This window comes from Orycteropus afer, unplaced genomic scaffold (assembly GCF_000298275.1).
Source record: "Orycteropus afer afer isolate SDZICR_OR568_19922 unplaced genomic scaffold, OryAfe1.0 scaffold00075, whole genome shotgun sequence".
Lineage (NCBI taxonomy): Eukaryota > Metazoa > Chordata > Mammalia > Tubulidentata > Orycteropodidae > Orycteropus > Orycteropus afer.
Window position 1 is genome coordinate 1,954,931 of NW_006921662.1, and position 25,110 is coordinate 1,980,040.

The following is a 25,110-nucleotide window of genomic DNA, read 5'->3' on the forward strand; positions in this document are numbered from 1 at the left end:
CCAAGTCCTGGAAAGTCATATGGTCAATACATACCTTCAACATACATACAAAGTAGTACCTGATTTAAGAGCGCTGTAGAAGAATTAGCTTTACATTTAAAAATCAATGGATAGCATATATCCATGAATGAACAAGTAGAAATGTATGCTCCAAAGGAAAAATAAGTCTTAAATAGTATTAAGAGTTGTATTCTTACAAATACTTCTGTTTACTACACAGCTTACAAGGAATCCTAAGATGTCTCCATAAAAGCTTGGATGCAAGTGGCTAATTTAAGCTTGGTCTCCACTTCTACTTTCTTCTGAAATGTTTAAACCTTGTTGGAAGGCAGACGTTACGTGACACAAAGACACTACTTCATGAATCAGTCCAACATCTTCTGAAGTCTCTTTGGCTTCCTTCCCTTCTTTTTCCCAAGGAACAAAAGTAGATGGGCTTCGCCCCAGGCTGGGTATAACCAGATCATCTGAAACCTGGCTTAGCGTTTCTTCCTTTTCTGTTTTTCCTTCATCAGTCTGGGAAACTTCAGGAGGAGGTGGCTGGAAATCCAGTCCTGAAGCTGATATTGGCTTCTCCACCACCTCAGGGCCATTCACAATGTCAGCCCTGAGGGGTTTTTCGCTGTTTTCCTCTTTCAGTATAAACAGTGAATCTGTGAAACCACTAGAGGGAACTCGCTTCCTAGGAGATGGAGGGAGATGCTTGCCATGAAGGGCACTGTCATCCTGACCAAGATTCCACTCTGCTTGATCACCAGAACCATCACAAAACAGGGCCAGATTATTCTCACTAGGAGCATTGGATTTGTTCTGAAAGAATAAACAACAAATTCAGAAATTTTAAATAAAATTATAGCACTACTTTAGTGATATGTTCCTTTTCCAGCTTGAAATTAAAGTTAATCTTTTTCAAGGCTGGGAACCTAAAGTTCCTCCTATAGTAAATAGAACACGGACAGTTAATTCTGAACACCTCCAAATGGCTCTGTTAACAGGAATGAAATAGGATGGACTTTGGTTCCTATCTCCTTGTAATTGTCACCTGAAAATTCAAAGTGGGTAACATAATTAATGCCAAGTGCTAGAGTCAACAATAAGAACACGGCTGCCGTTACCTATGTGCTCTCTCTTGTGTTCACAAAGCATTCAATTGTTCATTTTTGAAGCAATGAAATGGAAAAATAATTTTAATTAATATAGCTATTAAAATGCTTTTTGAAGACTCTAGAAATACAGAAAAAAAGTTGGATTTTTTTTTTTTTTAAATTCCTTAAGGAAGACAACTATATAATTAGATTGCAAGAAAATACAGCTTGACAAAAGAATTTCAATTAATGACAATAACCACCAGAACTGGATAAATGAAAGAGAAAATATTGGAGTTTTGTTACTAGAAATAATTCTTAGCAATTAACTTTTTACATGTTTTTGAAGTGTTGGCATTTATCCATTACAGGTTAAAAAATTCCATCAACCAAGGTTATAAGATCAGGCAATCACAAGAAGGGCTGTTGTTGTTGTTGTTGTTATGTGCCGTCGAGTCGGACCCGACTCATAGCAACCCCTCCTTGGGTTTCTGAGGCAGTATCACTATGGAAGTAGATTACCCCATCTTCCTTCCGAGGAGTGGCTGGTGGGTTTGAACCACCAGCCTTCTGGTTAGCAGTCAAGTGCCTTAGGCACTAAGCTACCAGAGCTCCTACAAGAAGGACAAGAAAGTTTTTTTAATTCTATAAATTGAAAAAAAAAACAACTAACCGTAGGTTTGTAATCAATATCATCCATTGATCTAAAGAAATCCAAGCTCCTTGCAGCTGCTAGCTTTCCTTGGTCTGAGCTGTGTGTACTCAACGTATCAAGGATCTCTCCCAGTAAGTCCATTTCACCTGAGTAAGGAGTCTTTACTCTTGTTTCAACAGAGTCATCACTTTCATAAAAATAAGTCGATGCTTCTTCACCATCTTCAGAAGATAACCTGAACAAAGAAAAAATACGCAATAGTTGCTGTAGAATCACATATGCTGTACGTAAGCTGCCTCTCCCCAAACACAGTTCATTAATGAGACAATTTGGAACCAAAGTGGTATTTCAGTGGAACAATAAAATCAGTTAACAGGTTCATGGCCAAATTCTTTACAGTGATGTACCTGCCAATTTAAATACTACAACTGTTGAGCATATCCATTAAAGACAAACAAATGTTTATGGAGCCTTATCCATCTGGAAGCAGAAGCAGGGATTTTTCACATAGCTTAATCCTGTGGGATTGGAGGCCTTTACCTTAGCAATACTAGATTTAACAACTGGAAAGTTTCCTAGAGCTTCAACTTCACTTTCATGGTTTTACATGGTTTTCCTTTAACTAATAATTTATTCACTTATTTTAGACAAGAATGTATATTCTTTTGTATAAACAGAGATAATGGGGAAAAAGAATGTCTATTTTTCTATTTTGTTATCCTCATGAATCTTAAAATTGTCAGGAAGTAACATATATTATTATTTTTACCCTTATTTTATATCAAAATTGAGTTTTTTTAAACACTTGGTATTAGATTTGCTCTTTGATATAACCATATATTCAAACCCATATGGTTCAACGGACTGTTATCACTGTTCCTGATCTCAAATCCGCCCTTCTTCAGCAGCACAGCCAACTTCTCTTTCCCCTTTAATAAAAAAAAAAAAAGCTTGGATGCACCGTAAGTGCTACTGCTTTCCAAGAACAACACAGTATGTCAAGCCTATCTTGCTTCCCCTGTCCCAAGACTTATCCCTCGCCACACTCCCAAAAGCATTGGTTCCTTTTGCTGAAGAACACTGCACGGGAGCTTTCATTTGCACTCTGGAAGAGCACAGCCTTTGAAACATCATCCGTAACCTAACACATCTGCCGTTATGTCACAGCACTTAACAGGCCACAAAATCCAGTACTTACTTGCTTGCTCTTTCTATGTCATCATCATCGTCTTCGTACAGGGCCCCGTCAAGGCTCTTCAGAGGCCTTTTTAAGCGTGCCTAGAGAGAGAAATTGATAATGAATTGGCATTAACAGTTTAAAAGAACTCTCTTTAGTAACTTTTAAAGAAACAATTTTATGAGGAACACTTTTTAAGGTAGTATGCATTCAGGATGCTTGAATAGTACCCAGTAACTTAACAAACTGGTGTGTGGGAGAGGAAATCACTATTTACCTCAACATTTACTTTCTCTTCAACCTAATAAAAAACAACAAAAATCACTATATTTAACCCATACATACATATATTTAGTCACAGAGTCTTATTCGTCCCTCATTTAGGAACACTTGACTTCTAAATCATATCATAACCCCATTCATCCAGTTTCAACAATTACCAATATTTGCCAATCTTACTCATTTTCTTTCCCATCAACATTCTCCCCAACCTCAAGAATTTTATCATAAAAATCTCTAACAGACAGCTATGCAGGTATCACAGAATTCTTGTTTCTCTGGACTTTTGCATATGTTTGAAATTTTTCAAAATAAAAGGTCTTAAAAAATCATTCCATCTTTGGTATCACCCTTACAAATTGGTTCTTGCATCCTTTAGACATGACCTAAGAAGTTTTTGATAAATCGGCTGCTTGTTTTTGGCATGTCTGACTTCAACTTATACTTTTTCTGCACCAGTTCTGGAATCAGTCATTTCCCCAAGAGCACTGGTTCATTTAAGTGTAAAATGGTTTTAAAGGCCAGCACCTGGGTGCTATGGATGTTCATGACCATTGCAACTCATCCTTCGAATGGGCAGCAGCAAACCTGAATTTGGAGACTTCAACCATAACAACACTAAAAAAATAACATTTTGTCTTCCAATTGGATCTCCCAATCTAGATAATTGTTATTCTTTTATCATAGCCACAAAAAGTAAGTGAATTTCTGGAACCTACAGAAACTGTTCTATGTCACTGCTGGTGAGGGGCAGAAAGGAAGAAATGATGAGAGAAATAAGCCCCAGGGATCCATATGTGAAATGCATAATGAATTTCCCCACAGAGAACATAAATTTATTTGGGACCTATAATTGCAATATCATTTTACCAGTATAAATTTAAGGTATATGAGTTAAGTAGAAATTAGTGGAATGGATAAGGAACACGACCATCACTTATAATATTGTTTCTGTGGGAAAATATATTTCATTCAACCTTCCAAAACTCAAAAGATATAATACAACCTTCATTTCCAAAGGCAAGTCACTATTACTACACTGAGCTCTGTATATGCCTAGCATTATGCCAGCTGTTGTTGTTGTTATGTGCCACTGAGTCGGACCCAACTTATAGCGACCCCTCCTTTGGTTTCCAAGGCAGCCACTCCTCAGAAGGAAGGTTGGGCAATCCTACTTCTGTAGTGATACTGCCTCAGAAACCCAAGGAGGGGTCGCTATGAGTCGGGGCCGACTCGATGGCACATAACAACAACAACAACAACAATCATTACGGAAGTAGATTGCCCAACCTTCCTTCATAGAGTGGCTGGTGGGTTTGAACTGCCAGCCTTCTGGTTAGCAGTCAAGTGCCTGAGGCACTATGCTATCAGAGCTCCTTTATGCCAGCTAGGGATCTTCCATTTAATTTTTGGCATAAAATAATAAACAAAACAAACAAAAGTATGAGAGAGCTAAGATTCTTTTGTTTCTACTTTTTAAAGTCATGACTATCTATTTAAGAAATAACGCAAGGTAAGACAATACATACACAACTTAATAAATATACTTGTAGAGAACTTGAAAGGCACTTTTACATACACACAGGGCTGGGGACGGGGATCCAGAGTTTGAATAAGATCTAGTTTCTGCCAGAAAGCAGCTCAGAATCTAATGAGCCCCACAATGACTCTGAAGGCAGACCAAGAGAGGCTCCTTTAATTTGCCTAAAGGTCACACAACTTATCAAGAATTAGAACTAGAAAAGAGAACAGATGTCCTTCTCTTTTGCAATGTCTCATTTTCATTTTCTTCCACAAAAGCTGCTTTAATTTCTATGCTGCCTGCACATACCACAGCTTCTCAATTACATCTTGTTATTGTTGTTAAATCCAACTTTTCATTTTTGTGAACCCTTTTCTTTTTCCTGCAACCATCCTAAATCATGATATCACAATTTAAGCTTCACAAGCACATTTAAATTTCATTTTTATATTTGCTAGTTAGACCAGAGGAGTCCCTTGGTGACACAAATGGTTAAGTTCAAATATTAGCCAAAAGGTTGGTGGTTCAAACTCACCAAGAGGTACCTTGAAAGATAGGCCTGATGATCTGATTCTAAAGGACCATAGCCTTGAAAACTCTATGATGCACAGTTCTATTCTACACACATAGGGTGGCCATGAGTCAGCATCAGTAGGATGGCAACTACCAACAACAAGCTAGACCAGATTTCCCTCCGTTTTTACACAGGGATAAAGTTAAACCCTCTGTGAGGTGAACTGACACAACACCCTCAACAATGGGCTCAAACACATCAAAGACCATGGAGCCAGTGCGGGATCAGGAAACGTTTCCTTCTGCTACCTATGAAGTGGCTATGAGTCGGCACCAGTTCGATGACGACTAGCAACAACAGCTCTTTAACAGTGTATCTTATGATGAGTTTTCACAGCAGAATTAGAAACAGAAGTAAAACTGATTAATACACTGCTTTCCTTTCCACAGGTGTTAAGCTTTGTGCTGAAAAAAGCTTCTAATCAGTATCATTATTGAATACTTATCAAGGTACATTCGGAACTTCAGTAAGAATATGTATGAAGTAATGATGTCCAAAACTCGGTGGAATATGTGTGTCAATTACTTAGGGACTTCTAATTACATTACTTTGTTGAAATAAACAAAAAAAAAAAAAAAGTAACGCAGAAAATAATTTAATCAACACTCTGACAACAGAAAAATAGCAGCTTATTTAACGAAAGCACTATCAGTTCTTTCGATGGTACTGGTCACTGTTGAGTTGATTCTTACTCATAGTGTCCCTATAGGACAAAGGAAAACGGCCCCATAGAGTTTCCAAGGCTGTAAATCTTTATAGACAAAAACTGTTGCATCTTCTCCCACAGAACAGCTAGTAGGTTTGAACCGCTGACCTTCTGATTAGCAGCCAGATGTTTAACCACCATACCACCAGGGCCCCATTAGGATGGTGCTATGTAGCAAATAACAGCACACTGTTATCTGGATTGATAAATCAGATATATCATTATTGTAGAGTTGCACATTAATTTAGGCATAAACTAAAATACAAATGATTAAGATAAAAATAATCCCAACACAAGAAAATTGAACAATACATGAATTCTTTCAATACAATTGTTTATAGCTTTGGATGGGTATGTATGCTCTCTTCACCTTTATTTTCATAACTATAAGGACAATAAGCAGATGTAGATACCAGTGAATGCACTTTGTATATCATATATATTCAGAGAAAAAAAATCTTTCTATTTCAGGGTTAAATTGAAATCTCACAGTAACAAGTGTGCAATGGGTAACTTTCAAAGTCAATAATTACATTCATTACAAAATATTAACTAAAACTCCCTGAAATGAACACCAATATGGTCATAGTATGGCATATATTTAGGTGCAGATGCTTTATTATTTTTTTAAAGAGTGAAAATGGAACAGATGAGGAGGTAGAGTGAAGGGACAGTCAACATGGTGAAAAATTGAGAGAAAGGAAAGAAGTTGACTTCAAGAAGAAATAAATACTATTTGCAAAGCTCTGCTAGATGACATGACATATTACAAGCAACTGGAAAATCAGTTTAAGTCATAGTGAAGCCTTCCACTACCTCTTTATCTGTTTTCTATTATTTAAATTTTTAATTTCTCCTTTCTGTAACTTGAAATGTCTACAGCTTAGTCTATAAATTCTATTTTGTAACTCTGTACAGACAGAAGTTAACTGGTGGAGAGCTGATATTAATCCAAATGTTTCTTGTCCACAGAGAGGCAAGTACCTTTTGTCAAGTGAAGATGCAATTATTATGGTGCAGATATTGACTATTTTTTGTATCTGTCAGCATATTCAATCTCATATTTCTGGCTGTCTATTTGTGTCTGCTCTTCAGATGATCCTTTGAACCAGTTTTACATTTAATGGTTAATTAATGGCTATATAAAATAATACCAGAAGGCTGGCGATTCAAACCCACCAGCCATTCCTCGGAAGGAAGGGTGGGCAATCCTACTTCCATAGTGATACTGCCTCGGAAACCCAAGGAGGGGTCGCTATGAGTCAGGGCCGACTCGACGGCAAATAACAACAACAACAACAATATAAAATAATAGGAGCTCTGGTAGCATAGTGGCTAAAAGCACTTGACTGCTAACCAGAAGGCTGGTAGTTCAAACCCACCAGCCACTCCTCGAAAGGAAGGTTGGGCAATCCTACTTCCATAGTGATACTGCCTCGGAAACCCAAGGAGGGGTCGCTATGAGTCAGGGCCACTCGACGGCACATAACAACAACAACAAGAAGGAGCTCTGGTAGCATAGTGGCTAAAGCACTTGACTGCTAACCAGAAGGCTGGCGGTTCAAACCCACCAGCCACTCCTCGGAAGGAAGGTTGGGCAATCCTACTTCCGTAGTGATACTGCCTCGGAAACCCAAGGAGGGGTCGCTATGAGTCGAGGCCGACTCGACGGCACATAACAACAACAACATATAAAATAATAGAGCCATTATTTATCCTTTAATATAAAAAAAGGAGCTCTGGTAGCATAGTGGCTAAGGCACTTGACTGCTAACCAGAAGGCTGGCAGTTCAAACCCACCAGCCACTCCTCAGAAGGAAGGTTGGGCAATCCTACTTCCGTAGTGATACTGCCTCGGAAACCCAAGGAGGGGTCGCTATGAGTTGAGGCCGACTCGACGGCACATAACAACAACAACAAGGCATACAGGAGCATTACATCCACTCTTTCATTCACCAAAGATCTCAGTGATGCCTGCTATGTGTCAGGGTACACACAGAAAATGTGACAAATGTACTAAGGTACAATGATGAACAAGAATAAGTAGAGCAGGACCACTTGCCCTCATGGAGAATACATCCTTGTGAAACAAACATGAATTAAATTGACTAATCCTGTGATTAAACATAAAATTTTGAAAAGTTGTACTGAAGGATGGTTGATATGAAAGTGTTGAAAAGGAGGAATTTGGCCTAATTACGGAGGACAAGACAGTCATGGCTTCAGATCCCTGAAAAATGTCTGAGCTGAGCTCTGAAATGTTAGTAGGTGTTAAGAAGATAATGAGAAGTGGTCTTCTGCAAAGGGCCCGTGGTAATAAGATCAGAGCAAATACAAAGGATCAGAGGACAACTATCAGTACACTGTAAATTAGACTCCTCTGTTTGTGCACAGGGCTCTTAAAGGTGCCCAGTAATCTTGCAGTAACCATTCTGATCACTAGATGGCAGACATAAACTAAGCAGGCAAATGCTGGGTAAACTTAAAAGGGCCTGAAGAGGTGGGGAAGATGGTAAGGAGCTCTAGTGGGAATGGGTGGGAAATGAGGACTAGGGGTGGAGGGTGCAGGGCTGGCAGGGGTTAGATTTTGAACTTGGCAATCCCAGTTAATGGAGATCAACAGAAAGCAATATGATCTTTCTTCCTTTTCTCTTTTTTTTTTTTACTTCACCGTATATTTATTGAGAAACTTCTGAAAGCTGTTACTACTACACACTACCTGAAAGTAAGGCAGAGCCACAGCCCTCCTCCTTTTTTTCTTTCAGTTTTTAAGCCTTTGTTCATTTCACAAATATCCATTAAGCTCCTATTACATGCATGCTACTGTCTTCCACACTGTAAGGCATACAAAAGAAAAGAAAAAGATGGCCCTTCTTCATAAGACACTTAAAACCTAAATGTGCAATTTAAGGTAAAAATGCCAAGACACCAAAAGTTTAACAAAAAGAAAAACTTATTCTTCCTTATTGAACACAGGCTTTCTGATCATAGATGAAAACTTATGCAAATGACCATTACTAATCATCCAAATTCATGTCAAATTGTAATATTAACCAATAATGAAGCAGGTTCAGTCAGCAGGGTAATAGTATCAATAACATAGAATTACAACTATATACTCCTAATTATTGGTAAATTGTGAGAATAAGTAAAAGGTACAGAAGTTTCTAAAGTGTAAAGACCTGGTATAGCTACATCAAAATCAAAACCAACCCTTTGCTGATTTTGACTCATAGAGACCCTATAGAACAGAGGAGAACTGTCCCATATGGTTTCCACGGCTGTAAATCTTTATGGAAGCAGACTTGCCACAGCTTTCTCATGGAGCAGCTGGTGGGTTCAAACCACCAACCTTCTGGTTAGCAGCTGATCACTTAACCACTGTGCCACCAAGGCTCCTCACAGCGACTTCAACACTGGCCATTTCACAAGTTACCAGTGTCTGCACAGGTTAGTGCAAATAATTATAGGACTTGCATCTCTCTTGAGAACCAGTACTGCACAGCATAAGGACATGCTTTTGATGCACTGAAAAAAAAAAAAAAAAAGGCAAGCATAGCTCTACATTATGCAATAAAAATAATTAAAAATGAACAGGGGACCTGATGTCACATATCCTCAATTGGACTAGGTTCTAAACACCTAAAATTGTAAAATAAAATTTGTTTCCATGGCAAATGTAAAATGCAAAGTATACAGAAAATACATGTAAAAATTCAAGAAGAGAGTACTTATATACCAGGGGATGCTTGTTTAGAATATGTAGAATTACTAAATTAATGCAAAGGAAAGGCTATCACTGTAGAATAAATTTCATTAGAAAAATATACTACTAGAGAAGCTGAAACTATTGAATGAAATAAAATGAATGGACTGGTAAAGAAGAGATGGAAGAGGATTTCATATGAAAGAAAAACTATAAGCAAACATAATTAATACATAATGACAGAGGTAAGAGCGTTCAAATTACAAAACTACATGTTTGGACAGATTTTAAGAAATCAGATACAAGAAGCGAGATAAATTCCTTTCTTTTCACTATAATGGTTTTCTGAAGTTACATAAGAAAGAAGAAAGATTGGAAATCATCATGCACAAGGAGCCTGTTAATCGTGCAGCTACCCTTTCGATCACTAGATGGCAGGCATATACTAATAAGGGAAAAGGCTGGGTATGCTTGAATTCACAGGGGATTTTTAAGGGGGTGAAGGGTAAAATAAGGAATACAGGCTGATGAATGGGAAAATATAATTTTTTAGAATCCATAAAATAAATACACTTTTAATATATGAATTTTTTAAAAGTACAGTGTGTGCTTCTGTCCCCATTTTAGAGTTGAGCCACCTGAGGTCCAGAAGTATACCTTGCCTACCAAAAGGCTACAGCAAACTCTTGATTGAGCTTACCCATTTTGCAGCCAAAGAGATACATACTTGCATGGAGTAACATGACAATAAATTAAATAAACTATTATATAGAGTTGCAATGGCAACATCTTATAAATACACAAGTTTATAATTTGAGAAGAGCTTAAAAAAACACATGTTGAAATCATTTGGAAAACAAAAAAAAGGGGACCAAGTTTGCTGGTCTGATAGAGCCTGGTGGAACCACTGAGACTATGATCTCTAGCTGCCCTTCAGGTCTGGAATATAACCCACACCTGTGGCTTCGAGCCGAACAAGAGACAGGCATATGAGTTGACTATGTAACTGAGGTGGATACACTCCTTGAAGAGAACAATCATGGGAGAAAGAAGGGCTGTTTATGCCTGGGAAGATAGTTCAGGTGGCAGGAGTGCACGGAGGAATGGACTCAGGGAAGAGGTGACTGTCGGGAGGAAATGGGAAGGGAGCTATTGCATTGGGGTAAATTGTAGTCAATGTCATGAGATAACATGTGTGTGTGTGTGTGTGTGTGTGTGTGTGAACTGCTGTATTGAAAGTGAATTTGCTCTGTAAACTTCCACCCAAATCACAATAATAATAATAAAAAAACCATGTTGTACTTCTTATTCATGGTGACTGAAGTACAGAGTTAAATGACTTCTCCATGGTCAATTAACCTCAGTGCATTAGATTTTATATTCTGTACCTTATTTTATTTAAATACTCACTTTTCCACAACTTATGGTGAACATTTTCCCTAATTTATACTTTAGGGAGCCAAAAGCTTAACAAAGTAAAGTGACTTGGGCAAGATTAGACAATTAGTAAATGACAGAGCTGACACTTCTATCCAGGTGCTCCAACTCCATGAACAGAGCTCATTTTATTATAACTAAGCTAGAGAAGTCAGCCCTCATAGACCTGGGAGAAATAAATATCCAAGAATTAGCCTGAGAAAGATTTCCTAGAAATGGTAAATTTTAACCTGGTTTTTAAAGCGTGTGATCATGGAACGACAGTGAGTGCTAAGCTGCAGATTGGTGAAATGGCAGGGTGAAAAGGCAAGAGACTTAAACACTTTGCCAGAGACACTGAAATCAAATTTTCCTGTCAAGGCAAAATCAAAAGGATTAACAAGATATTTATTTGGTGAAGTCTGATGAATTTAGGTGATGAAGAGCTGCTATTATCAGGCTAAGGAAACTGAATTTATAAAAGCATCAAAATTGTATTCTTGAGCAGGGGAGTGTGCGCTGGTGACACCAGGGCAGCAGGGAAGACTTTGCAGTGGGCCAGATACATCCAAGACCCTTCACGAATTAAGTCCAGTGATTTCTTTGTCAGCTTTATTCACTTTATTTTCTACCACTCAGCTGTCACTTGATATATGATTCCCTTGTAAATATGGTGCTAATTGTAAGTACACTCCTATCTTACTGAGACCTTGAAACCAAGAAATACATCTTTCGATTCATTTTCTTCTAAGTCCTGTTATGTGCCGTCAAGTTGGACCCGACTCATAGCTACCCCTCCTTTTAGGGGGGAAAAAAATAAACTAGACAATCTAAAAAAAGAATCATACTTTTAATTGAGCCTATCAGAGAACTGAGTTGCAAGGCAACCAAGTGAACTGAATTCCCTAGAGTTATAAGCCCTTCCGAGGAGAGAGATAGGATATAGGATCTCTTTCACCCCATGGCAAAGCACATGGAAAGAGGTAGCCACTATATAAGCAGGTAAGAAATCTGCCAATATTTTAATGAAGTCTTAAGGTCAAGTGTAGGGTAATGTGCCAGTTTGGAATAGCTGGAACTCGACTCTCAGACACAAGGGGAGCTTGTCCTCACTTGTGTGCTCTTTTCCACAGATAAAACCTAGATTTTCATTTACTGTATCAGGTGACCTCACCATCTGGTGCTCATGGGAAAGACTGGGGGTAGGGCAGGAGACTGAAAATAGCTCCCCTTGGGGGTGGAGGCCAGCAGGAGGTGACAAGCTGCCACAAGGAGACAGGCACAAAGCCCTACTTACTTTTTAGAACGCTGATTCATATGAAACAAAAGCTAGCAGAGGGTCAGCAAACACTCTCTAGCAAAACTACTGAAAGAGAGGTAGAAGCAAAATCCATCTGCTTCTGAGCTAATAGGAAAATTTCCTGCCACCAAAAATATATAGGCAAAGGTCCCCTGGTGCTGGGAGGGAAGTGGAAACAAAAACTCTCTGCCCCAGAGGTGGGTCAGAAAACGCTCTGGGGCACAGGACTCTAAGGGCTACCAAGCCCAGGTGTACTACTGCTGGAGGAGGGGCAGGAAACCCTCACCTGCCAAAGACCAACAGATACAAGGCAGTGTGGCTGCCAAGGGAAGGAAGGAGGGAGATGCTGAGGGCCCCGTAGCTGAGGCACAGGTGTGCAGGGCCTGCCAATGATCAAAGCTGAACCAGAACAGAAAACTGGCAAGGCTAGCAGGAGGTGCAAAAGCACTGAGAGACATTGAGGAACTGCCTGCTGAGAGCCAAGGGTGAAGCAAGGAAACTGCAGAAAACCTTCCAGTAGCCCTGGTTCCACTCTGAGCACAAGGTAATAACAGTCTACTGCAGGAGGAATTTGAATCCTGTGGCACACTAAAGGTAATGGTAACAACAAAACCCCAAACCAGTTCAACTCCTGAACAGACTGACTCACTCACTCACACTAACAGCATTGCCAAAGAGTCCTACCCTTTTCTGCATGCCAGTATTATTTACTCCACTCTCTACCGCTCTTCAACATATGATGTACCCAACATTCAATTAAGAATTACAAGACATCCATGTTATAGCATGGGCGGTCTATGTAGAAATTGTTGAATTGGTTTATGTTTTGTGGTATATATACAACAACAATAACAAATATAAAATAAATTACAAAAGGGAATCACAAGACAGACAAAAGAAAAAGATGAACAACATGCATGAATAGATGGGAATTTTCAGCAGAGACATGGACTCTATAAAATAAGAGTCAAATGGAAATGCTAGAAATAAAATACATAAGTGAATAATTTCTTTGATTTGTTCATTAGCAGACTGAGGAAAGAGTCAGTGAATTTCAAGGCAGGTCAGTAAAAATTATCCAAACTTAAATACACACGCACACAAAGAGAGCAGAAAATAACAAAATAGAAGGGACCATCCAAGCTGTGGGATACTATCATCAACCAGTCTAAATCATTCTCCTCCTTACACATAGCAGGCATTCAATACATTTTTGTGGTGGTTCCTGTTGTAGTTGATATGTTGAATCACATATTCCCTAAGGCTTCTGACTGCTAACCAGAAGGTTGGTGGTTCAAACCCACCAGCTGCTCCTCAAAAGGAAGACTGGGCAACCTACTTCCATAGTGATACTGCCTCAGAAACCCAAGGAGGGGTGGTTATGTGTCTGATCCACCTCGACAGCAGTGAGTTTGGTTTTGAGTTTAATATTCATTGAAGGATCTCTGGTGGCATAGTGCCTAAGGCATGTGATTGTTAACCAGAAGGTTGCCAGTTCAAAACCACCAGCCACTCTGTGAAAGGAAGATTGGGCAATCTATTTCCATAAAGTTTTACTGCCTCAGAAATCTAAGGGGGGTTGCTATGAGTTGGAATTGACTTGATGGCAGTGAAGTGTGTTTTTTTTTTTTTTTTTAATATTTATTGAACTTCTAGTCAGTGTTGGAAAAACATATCCCATCACTGTAATAACTCTAATCTTCACAATGATTCTATGGAGATAACATTACTGTAATCATTTAATAGGTATTAAGGTTAAGAGGCTTAGAAAGGTAAAGCAAGTTGCTTAAGTTCACATATATGCCAGTGGCAGAACTAGTGTTCTGGTCCAGGTTAGTTATACTCCAAAGCCTAAGATCTTAACACTCCTACTCTATTAAGTGATGAGGGTGATGGTTAAGAAGTAAAAAGAATGAATGACTCTAAAGGTCAATAAAAGAAAGTCTTTCTGGATTTGTAATTAATAGGCCTTAGTAGTTTAAGAGGAGGTAAGTGATCTTGAAAGCTATCAGCCAGCAGGTCTAACACAGTAAGTGATCAGAGGAGATACAAGACTGAGCACATAGCAGATATTCAGGTAGCTTTTGTTGAATTGAATTAGATAGAATCACCATTCCGTTTGATCCACATTGCACCACTAGTTGCATTAATAGAGATTTATTTTAATTAATATTAAGTTGAGATCTGTTCTAGCATTTGAAGAAATTCTCACATTAAATGTTGGAAAGAAAATATTAGAAATGTTGAAGAAACTTTATGTGGCCATTGAAAAGCAGCTGTCTCTTGTGCGCCGAGTTCATTCTAACACTACTAATCTAAGTGTGGGCTTAAGCAATCATGACAGCCATTAGATACATAAAAGCCATTTAAATGCACAAATGTTTGGGATCCCACATTCCCACAATGGATTTCCCAATAGATATTTACACCAGCCCCAGAAGATCACATGTTCTGAGAAACCATGGGAAAGTTCGGTCAATTTGAAGTCTCTGCCTTCTGAATTTCATTGAATGCAAAGGTGTTTCAAATGAACAGCAGGTTCACCTCTGAGTAATGCAAATGAAGGTAAAGAGCCCACAACTGATCCCTTTACAAAGCCCTTTAGCTGAGCATAGATTATGAAGCTCATTTTAGCAAAATATTGTATCAAACTCACCCCAGAAACATAGTACTTTTAAATTCATTTCTTCATTGATGATAGCAGACTCTATTATATAAAATGACAACAGTCTACCAGGCTTTCTAAATGACTGTCTCTTACTGAAGTCTGTTAACAGGTGGAAAAGAGACATGTGTTCACAGAAGGTCTCATTTTTCACTTGTGTTTATAGCATTATTGTTGTGAACTGATTAATATTTTTAAGCCAATTTTTAAGAACTGTTCATGTGCCAAGTAATTACATTAACTGTAAATATTCAAAATACATTGTTGTATTTTTTTTTCTGGTCTTTAATATTTGAAAATGCATATTTTACCAAAGCTTCACAGTAATTTTTCAGGACAGAGGATAGTGATCGGTGCAAATACAAGAAGTTTAATAAGGCTATGAAATAATATTCTCATAGCTAAATAAATAAATAAACTTTTGATAAATGGCAAGCTATTTAAATTTCACCTTTGCTGACAGGGTTTCAATATTTCAACATTTAAAGAGGTTTCTTAATATAAAATGAATCAACTGTATTTTAAGGAAAAGATAGAATTTGGTTCCCTTTAATAACTGACATGAAGAAAACTTTTCTAGTTGAGATAAACAAAAAGTCAGGATCAAAGAGCAGAACTGTATTATTTTCAATCACCTTAATAAATTATGTTTGGACAAAGAATATAACCAAAGTACATAAATTTTTCATTTGCAAAATAATTACAGCTAGACTTTATTTCTCAGATTTACTAAATCAATATATGAAGCACATAAATGTATGTATTTGTGCGTATATGTATACATGCACAGATAAGTACAGTCACAAAATGGTTTCTGTGTTAGATGTAGCCAAGATCCTTAATACAAATGGCAATTATATTTTAGTTTCTAAATAAATTATACTAGTTTTCAAAAGCATTGTCTTATGAGTGTTAAAGATACTGATAAAAGCAAAGAAGGAATTAACTGTGAAATGACCAGTATCACACCCAAATGTTAGAAAAGCCATAAGGAGCTTCTTGAGAAGACTGTAAACATAGCAATATAATTTTCTAACTGGTATGTGGGCAGAGGCTGACTTATTAAGATATTTATATATTGTTGTAGTATTTTATGTCTTAGGAAACCTAACAATGTGCAGAATATATAAATCTAGTTCAAATTATAATAGGAGTATATTATATTTCCACAGTTATAAATCTATTGACATTTCTGGCAATTTCTCCCCTAGGGGACACTAACAGGTAGTGGCATTAACCCTTACAAAGAAAAGACTGGTTTTTCCTTTCATAAACACTACCATTGATCTCTGACCAACTTGACAAGCATTTTACACACTAAATAGAAAGAAAATGGTCGTTTCTTTTTCTGATGGTGCCTGGGAGAAAGTAAGACTTTGTCTATAAAAACTAGGTACTCTGGGAATAGAGAGCCATTGTTAATTTCATCAAAAGCACTTACAGTAATTAAAAAGGTTAATGGGGGGATAAAAAACCTCACAAAGTTAAACAGGACAGACAATAGTGAGGAAAAGTATTAGTGACATGATTGTTGATGTAAAGACTAGAAACGGTAATGTTCATTAAATTTACCAAATGGAAATAATGAGCACATTTATTTTTGTTTCAAGATTTTGTAATAAATGGCATAGCCATTTGTGGCAATAAATCTGAAAAGTAAAATTCTTGTTAAATAGGTACATGTCAACTTAAAAATATCTCATATTATATACTAAAATGTGCATACTAAAAATGTACATGTAAGGTTATCGTCCATTATGTCTTTTTAATATACTAGTGTTTTTTGTTTGTTTCTTGTTTTTTTGTGGTATTATTCAACAGAGCATTTTTAGCCACAGTTACTGAAAGGAAGACTTTGTTTTGAATCATTTCTTTGACAGATTAATGTTCTGGGACAATTGTATGACAGTATAAATGCCTCAATGTATATTCCATTGTATTTCTAAGAAAGATTACCTTGAAAGGTCCTATAAATTTTGTTTTGTGTATCTTTTGATGGAAAGTATTACAAAATTTCCACTAGAGGTCACTCTTGCAACCCACATTGTAGTTTTTGAGTTTTCTAATCCTCACAGATTTAACTATAATAAAATTTGACATGTTGGAAATTAATAAGATTATTTCTACAGAAAAACAGTAGAGAATATAACTTGTTTTCAATTTAACAGCATGGCATCCATATTTTTCAAAGTGGACTAAAAATAGCAATTTTATAATTATTGACATTACTTTAAATTGTTGTTGTTGTTATTTGACATCGAGTTGGCCCCGACTCATAGCGACCCTTCCTTGGGTTTCCGAGGCAGTATCACTACGGAAGTAGGATTGCCCAACCTTCCTTCCGAGGAGTGGCTGGTGGGTTTGAACTGCCAGCCTTCTGGTTAGCAGTCAAGTGCCTTAGGCACTATGCTACCAATATACCCTATATAAAAGTGACCTTGGGATGAAGACTTCTAAAATATGTTTATACTTATGCAATATTTTTATATAGACATCTGATAATAGGAAAATATTGATTTAATTTATTTCAAAAGAATTTTTCCATTAGAAGCCTTCTAACAGATTTATCACTTAAATCCAACATTTTAGCTTGGTTATAATTGTTGTTGTTGTTATTTGCCGTCGAGTCGGCCCTGACTCATAGCGACCCCTCCTTGGGTTTCCGAGGCAGTATCACTACGGAAGTAGGATTGCCCAACCTTCCTTCCGAGGAGTGGCTGGTGGATTTGAACCGCCAGCCTTCTGGTTAGCAGTCAAGTAGTGTTCTCAATATTGAGCCAAACTGAACAAAGTGCTAAAAATATAACATTTTAAAAATTATGATTTGGTTAAACTTTTTATTATTTTGCAAAATTTATATTCAGTATAATTTCCAATTATCAGGGCCTCCTCCACCCCGTATATACACATACATTTTGCCCCCTCAGGCCACAATTATCTTTCTCACCTTGTAATTTACAATCACTTTTTCTTGGACAGGAGAAGCAAGTGGCTACGCTCACTAAAAACAATGACTCTAACATTTCTTTCCTGTCCAACAGAACAAAGCCATTCAGTGGACTGTGTTTTTCCAATGATTCTAATAAATGTGCCATTTTCTGAATCAACTATCACCTGAGCAAGAAACACTATCTTTAATAGTATTCCTTTTATTCCCAGAATCCACCGAATCCCTACAAAGAAAAGTGTGTCATAAACACAGTACTATAAACCACACCCTACAAGCACATTTTGAGTAGTCCATCATTCATTATACTGGGGACGAATGTAATTTACACAGTTTTTATCTTTACTTATAAATTTCATAAAAAACTTAATTTTGTTAGCAACATTTTAAAATATGAGATTTATTATCTGTAAGACATAAACCATCCGACTGCTCATATTTTTCTCAAAGACACAAACGTATTGGGATTTCTCTAAATTCCCATTCACCCAAAGCCTGGCTTTGAAATGCCTGACTTGCAAGTCTCTGTGTGCCAAAAGATGCATATAATTTCTGAGTATACTCTTGAAAGATGAAAGTACATTACTCATCAATTATAAAATGAGCTCATAGCTGTTGTGCTATGTTCCACAAAGTCATTAGGATGATTTATAAACCACTAAATACAAAAGGACTCAAACACATAGCTAAGTTTTATTTTAAGTGTTCATATCACCTTGTACAGTGGATGAAAAAGAAAATCACATGGATCATATTTTATGGTGAAAACATCTTCTTTGTGCATTCAAAATATAACTATTCATTCATCTCTCAAACTACTAGTCTGTGTGGAAATATATTTTTTAAAAAATAGAGTAAGTGACCACTAGTTAACAGTACTTAGTCTGATTAATAGCAATTATGACTCTCAAACATCTTTCTATTTGCAAACAGTGTATTTATTTGGGTTAAAGTCTTGACTAGATTCCAAGTAGGGTACTTATCAACAGGCACACTGCTATATATCATTTTGTAAATGGAAAAATAACTTCCATTCATATTTTCTCATACTGCTTTTGCATAATTAATTGGATAGTTTGAAAATCTGAGTGGACTGCTATTTGTTCCAGACATGAAATAGTTAAGAGAGATATGTGTGCCAAGATTTTAATAGGGCTTAACAATAAAAAGCTTCAATCCTCCAATTCCACTAGATGTTGTTGCGGTGGTTTTGCCTTGCTTAGGGCCATCCATCTGTTAATGTCGACTTGCGGTACAGCTAAGCCCTCTTGCTTGTTCACTAGTCTAGGTGATGTGTTTGGGAGTGTGTGTGTTTGTGTGTGTGTTGCATGTAGACAGATACATACACATTATAATTGCTTAGACTACACCAAGAATGGTTAATTTTATTAAAGATGGAACATCTTAGATTTATATAAATTTTGCATATTATTTAAAGGAATTCCTTATTCTTAAAAAAGAAAATTCCAAAAATTCTTCCAAAAACAAATATACAAATTTTTAAAGGTAAATACATTAAAACATAATTTCAATGACAGACTTAATGATCTAAACAGTAACTATTAAGTCTTCAGTATTCTGTTCTAAAATACAATTGATGAAAGAAGAAAGTACACAGTCCGGGTTAAAACTGTTCTGCACCATGACCAGTGGCAGTATTCTCACTGGACTCACTGGCCCTGTTTTCAATAAAACCAGCAGAGGATCCTTTCCCTGGAGTCCTGTTAGGCTGGGGCTGCTGTTGGAACTGTCATCTTCACACAAAAGGGAAAAGGGCTGGGTTTTACAAATGTGAAGCCTAATTGGGAGATCTTCGTGGCTGTACCCTTGACATTTATTTAAGCCTCATCAACAAAATGGGAAATAACCATACTAATTAACGGCCCAGCACACAAATTACTATTTGTGAAGGGTGGATTGTAGATTCACAATCTATCCCCAAAAATAAGTTAAGTTACATAACACAGGTCTAAAACAAGAGATCTTTGTTATACTGTACAGTTTCTAAATTATAAAACTTCACTTTTTTTTAACTTTAAAATATATTCTTGAAATATATTCTACTATAATCTCATGTTTTGAGAAACAAAATACTCTTTCACTGATAAGCCTAGCAATGCAGAGAAGTTCTTTATATACTGAGATCAGGCTTCTCAAATATGTATCTACAGAGCTAGGACTGGCAGGAGTCAAGTCCACATTCCTTATCTAGATCATTTTATTGACAATAAAACGATGTGGCTTAGGGCTTATTAGTCATAGGATTTTTCGGTACAATAAGCTATGTATATTTTTTGCAAACTACATACTGGAATCTAAATCCATTCACACCTGGAATGAAGAGAGATAATTTTAGGGGTCCCATTACTTCAGTGATTAGAAGTTCATTAGTTACTCTGGGTTGTTGTTGTTATGTGCCCTCGAGTCGGACCCGACTCACAGCGACCCCTCCTTGGGTTTCCGAGGCAGTGTCACTACAGAAGTAGATTGCCCCATCTTCTTTCCGAGGAGTGGGTGGTAGGTTTGAACCACCAGCCTTCTGGTTAGCAGTCAAGTGCCTTAGGCACTATGCTACCAGAGCTCCCAGTTGCTCTAGGTAGCAGCTACCAAAAGAAAACATCAGATGGTGTCATTGTTATAAAAGATCTGAAGTTTAATATATGTGTATATTTATATATGAATATCTACCAATAGTTGAGTGTCTATTATGTGGAAGATATTATACATGCATTATCTGTAATGCCTACAGCAACCCAGGAAAATGACATGTATTGTTATTATCATTTTGCAAATGCAAAAAGCAAGGGTCAAGGGTACTACGTTCTGCTCAATGCTAAATATTAGTACATTTTTTCAAAATTAAGATCTGTCTAGTTCTAAATGCCACACCTTTGTCTTTAACTGCCCTCTTCTATAAGCACTCCATCCTACAGAAAGGGACCCTAAGATAGTGGTCAAATATTTACAGTTCTAGAATCAATTTGTCTGCTTTTGAATCCCTATTCTGTTTATTGATTACCTGCAGAACTTTGCACATTTTTAAATCTGTTTGTCCCTCTATTTTAATACCTGAAAAATAGGGATAATAATGCCTACTCTGAATGGACTGTTTAGAGTTTTACATGAATAATATGCTACAAACAAATACATACAGACAGCTTCACTGTTACCAAGGAACTTGGTCCTCCCTTCTTCCCTATGTTTTCCAAGGCTGCTCTTCCAAAACCAAACTCACTGCTGTTGAGTCAACTGTGACTCATAGTGACCCCTCCTTGGGTTTCTGAAGTGGTATCTCTATGGAAGTAGATTGACCAACCTTCCTTCCGAGGAGTGGCTGGTGGATTTGAACCACCAGCCTTCTGGTTAGCAGTCAGCCTTAGGCACTACACCACCAGAGCTCTCTAAGGCTGCTCATAGTGGACTTTTACATGATTTCAACTTCATAAAAATTGAAGTTGAGAAAATAGTAGTAAGAACATTAAAATTATCTGAATCACCAAATCTTATAGGCCTGTACAGAATATTGCTTTAGGTAATGAAATTCACCAGATGGCAAATCTTTAAAAGAATGTGGTTATTTTAAGACGGACACCAGAGCAAAGCTCCTTTTGAGACATTAATGAGAAGCTGGTTTAAAGCAATGTCACTCTTTTAGCTTAGTGAGCTTTACAGAAAGAAGAAAAGCGTGTATTCTAAGTTTATTTCCACTTCTAGCCTGTTTTTTTTTGTTTGTTTGTTTTTGTTTGTTTTGTTTTTTATTAAAGTGGCACAACTCTCTTGTGCCACCAATCATGGTCATGACCGTTGCTCTCTACCATATGAAATAAACACCATGACAGTGATTCAGCAGATTCATCAGCCTCTGTACTGGGTGCATGCTGACAATTTCCCTCACTGGGAGTAAAATAAAATAAAGTAGCACAACTCTCTTGTGAGTGCTGACAATACCTCGGAAGCTGTCTGTCTTCTAGAGGGTAATTAACGAAACTTGAACATCTCAAAAGAAAAAAAAAAAAAAAAATGCACAGAAGAGACCAAATAAAGAAAATAAAACTTGTATCTCATGAAACAGAGACAGACCCTTGCCTCTATTAGGTGCATCCATAAACTGTGAGCTCTCAGACATTATTTGTGAAACTACAGTATCGACCCTCACTCCTATTTCTCAGAATTTTGTACACCTCCTGAGCAACTGTTTCTTTTTCTAATCTTGCATTAGGAATCATACACCTGTGTTTCTCTTCATTTGGGTTACTAAGCAAAAGAATGCACTTTCTTATTATACTTATGTTCTCTCTGTCCTAAATTTTATCTAATTTAAATGAATTTTAATCTTTATTCTATTACATTTTTCAAGATGTCAAATTATTTTGGGAAATAGATGGACTATATTAGTGTCTCTGACATATTTACTGATATCCAGATCCTGCCTCCAACCACACATAACTTATTTATTTAGTTGAAAGCCCAGATATTTTTCTTATTATTATTATTACAATTGCAGCATTGAGGATAAGAATACTCAGTGATGAGGTAATTATCATAAATCAATATGTTCAGGACTCTAGCTTCAGCTTTCTGTATTTTCTACAACACACTGAGATCATATTTTGGTTAAAATGAATGGCAGTAGATTATTTCCAAAATGTGAACCAAGCTAGTTTCTGCAACATCAGGCCAGAAGAAAACGCTGCTCCCTCTTGACTTCCATACCCCAAATACAAAGGTAAATTATCCTGCAATCCATTCTAAGTGGCTGACCTGAAATTTATGAAGCTTCAGATTTGTGATACAAAGATCCAGGCTCCAAGTACTTGAAAAATAGAGACTTCTTTTGTAAAGATGACTTTTTGTCAAATAATATTATAAGGCAATTAGAATCAGCAGACAACGTTTGAGATACTGCCACAACTCTTAATATTCCTTCTCTGAGAACTGCTTCCTCTGCTTACCTACCGGCCTTCTGGTGTCCTTGGTAACACAGTACTCTCTCTTCTTCTTTGGCTAGAGTTAATGGAACCAAAATTAATGATGCATACAAGTGGGCTGATTACATTCCTCCATAAGAAATATGGATTTCTGACTTAGGAATTACAGTCCATCTCTAAGGAGCTCTGGAGATGCAGTGATGAAGGCATTTGACTGCTAACCAAAAGGTTGGCAGTTCAAACCCACCAGCCACTCTGCAGAAGATTCACTACCCTGGAAACCCAATGGGAGTCGCTATGAGTCTGAATTGACTCAATGGAAAGCTCTGGGTCATGGTCAAGGGAAACAGAAAAATCTAGTGTACAGAATGCACAATGAGCAGACATGCAGAGAAAAGAGGCCTGGAGTAAACAAACACCATGAACTGACATTCAGAAACTAAAAAGTAAATAATCACTAGCACGTGGTTAGTGGAATAGATACTACTTTTAAGAGCTAGCTGGATAAGTGAGGAAAACAACTAAGAAACTCGGGAACACAGGAATAATGAAAAAAATCTTGGAGTCTTTGGATGTATCTTGGGAGCAAAAGAGATCTGGGATGAAGAATTATTTTCTGCAAACAGGTATTGGGGGCCCAAGAGGTAGCAATCTTCCTTTCACTGTTAGTGAGTCTTTTCAACAAAAGTTTCCTCAACAAAGAAGATTTAATGTTGAATGAGATGTATTTTTTCTTCTAAACAAGAGAAGGAAGATTATTTCCGATGGTGAAAATCCTTTGCATAAGAGCAAACATTGCAATATCATGGTTCAATTTTCAACTTGATTAACTTATGGTAAATTCAGCCTATCTCTATCTCTTGTAGTTACACTTACATATTATAAATTTCTTCTCCCTCTCCTTTCTGGATTTTGGATTCAGGAATTGTAGTCCATTGCTAGTGGCTGCTTGAACTGAAGGCCTGCAAGCTCTATAGCAGAAACATAAAAGAGCAGAGACAGCCAGTGTCCAGAGTGTACAATAAACAGACACGTAGAGAGAAGAACAGGCCAGGTGCCATTGAAAGAGAAAGAGAGAGAGAGAGAGAGAAGCAGGCAGGCAGGCAGCTCATTTTCTAGTTCCACTCTCACCTGAGGCCTAAGAATATTCTTGTACTTGGAGTTCCTAAGATAAGAAATCCATGTATCTTATAATAAATGTCCCCATTTTGTTTTAATTTATTTGTGTATTTGTTAACACTATGAAATTAAAGAAATAATTCTTTAATTATTGTGATGACAATTTCAATTTGAATATGCCATGCTATGCATTTATAAATAAGTTTTAACTAGTACAGGTCACTGTCAAGTTCATTCTGACTCATGGTAGTCACAGGTGTGTCAGAATAGAACTGTGTGCCATAGAGTGTTTAATGGCTGATTTTTTGGAAGTACATCAGCAGGCATTTCTTCCATGATGCCTCTGGGCAGACTTGAGCTTCCAACCTTTTGGTTAGTTGGCAAGCACATAAACCATTTGTACCACCGGGGACTTACAAATAAGCTGCTAGCCACAAATTGGCTATCATTTCAGAGCACTGTAACATTTAGCTCAAATAAATAAAATTACTATTAAAGAAAGCATGGATTCTGGTATCCTGGGGTAAAAACATGGGTGGAAAGTAGCAGGGAAACAACTGCAGAATCAAAACTTTAGTTCTTTGATAAAAATACACATGAAATCGATAAACTGAACAATCAAACTTTGACTATAGAAAAAAATACAAGCTAAACATTAAATTAGAATAAATATTGAGGCATAAAAGGGAGCTCTGGTGTCATAGTACCTAAGGTACTTGACTGCTAACCAGAAGGTTGGCAGTTCAAATCCATCAGCCTCTCCTCAGAAGAAAGATGGAGCAATCTACTTCCATAGTGATACTGCCTCAGAAACCCAAGAAGGGGTCACTATGAGTCAGAGATGACTCGGTGGCACATAACAACAACAACAACAGATCATAAAAGATTATAGAGATATGAATGCTTTAAAAAATTGGCTGTTAAGCCAGCTACCCAGAGCGACCGAGTAGTTGATCCTACGGGCTTGGGACCATAGTCGCAGGGGACATCAAGCTCAATTGGCATAACATACTATACAAAACATTGTTCCA

The 25,110-nt window shown here is 37.2% G+C and overlaps 1 protein-coding gene across 1 annotated transcript in view; it reads right to left on the bottom strand.

Annotated features, from left to right (window-relative positions):
* Window positions 1-273: 273 nt before the first annotated feature.
* Window positions 274-25,110, bottom strand: part of DENND1B (DENN domain containing 1B) — a 464,228-nt gene continuing 439,391 nt past the window's right edge. The window contains exons 21-23 of the mRNA XM_007941084.2: window positions 2,939-3,018; window positions 1,759-1,975; window positions 274-810 (exon numbers count right to left, since the gene is read on the bottom strand). Coding sequence (XP_007939275.1) covers window positions 274-810; window positions 1,759-1,975; window positions 2,939-3,018 — 834 coding nt within the window. The remainder of the gene's footprint in view (window positions 811-1,758; window positions 1,976-2,938; window positions 3,019-25,110) is intronic.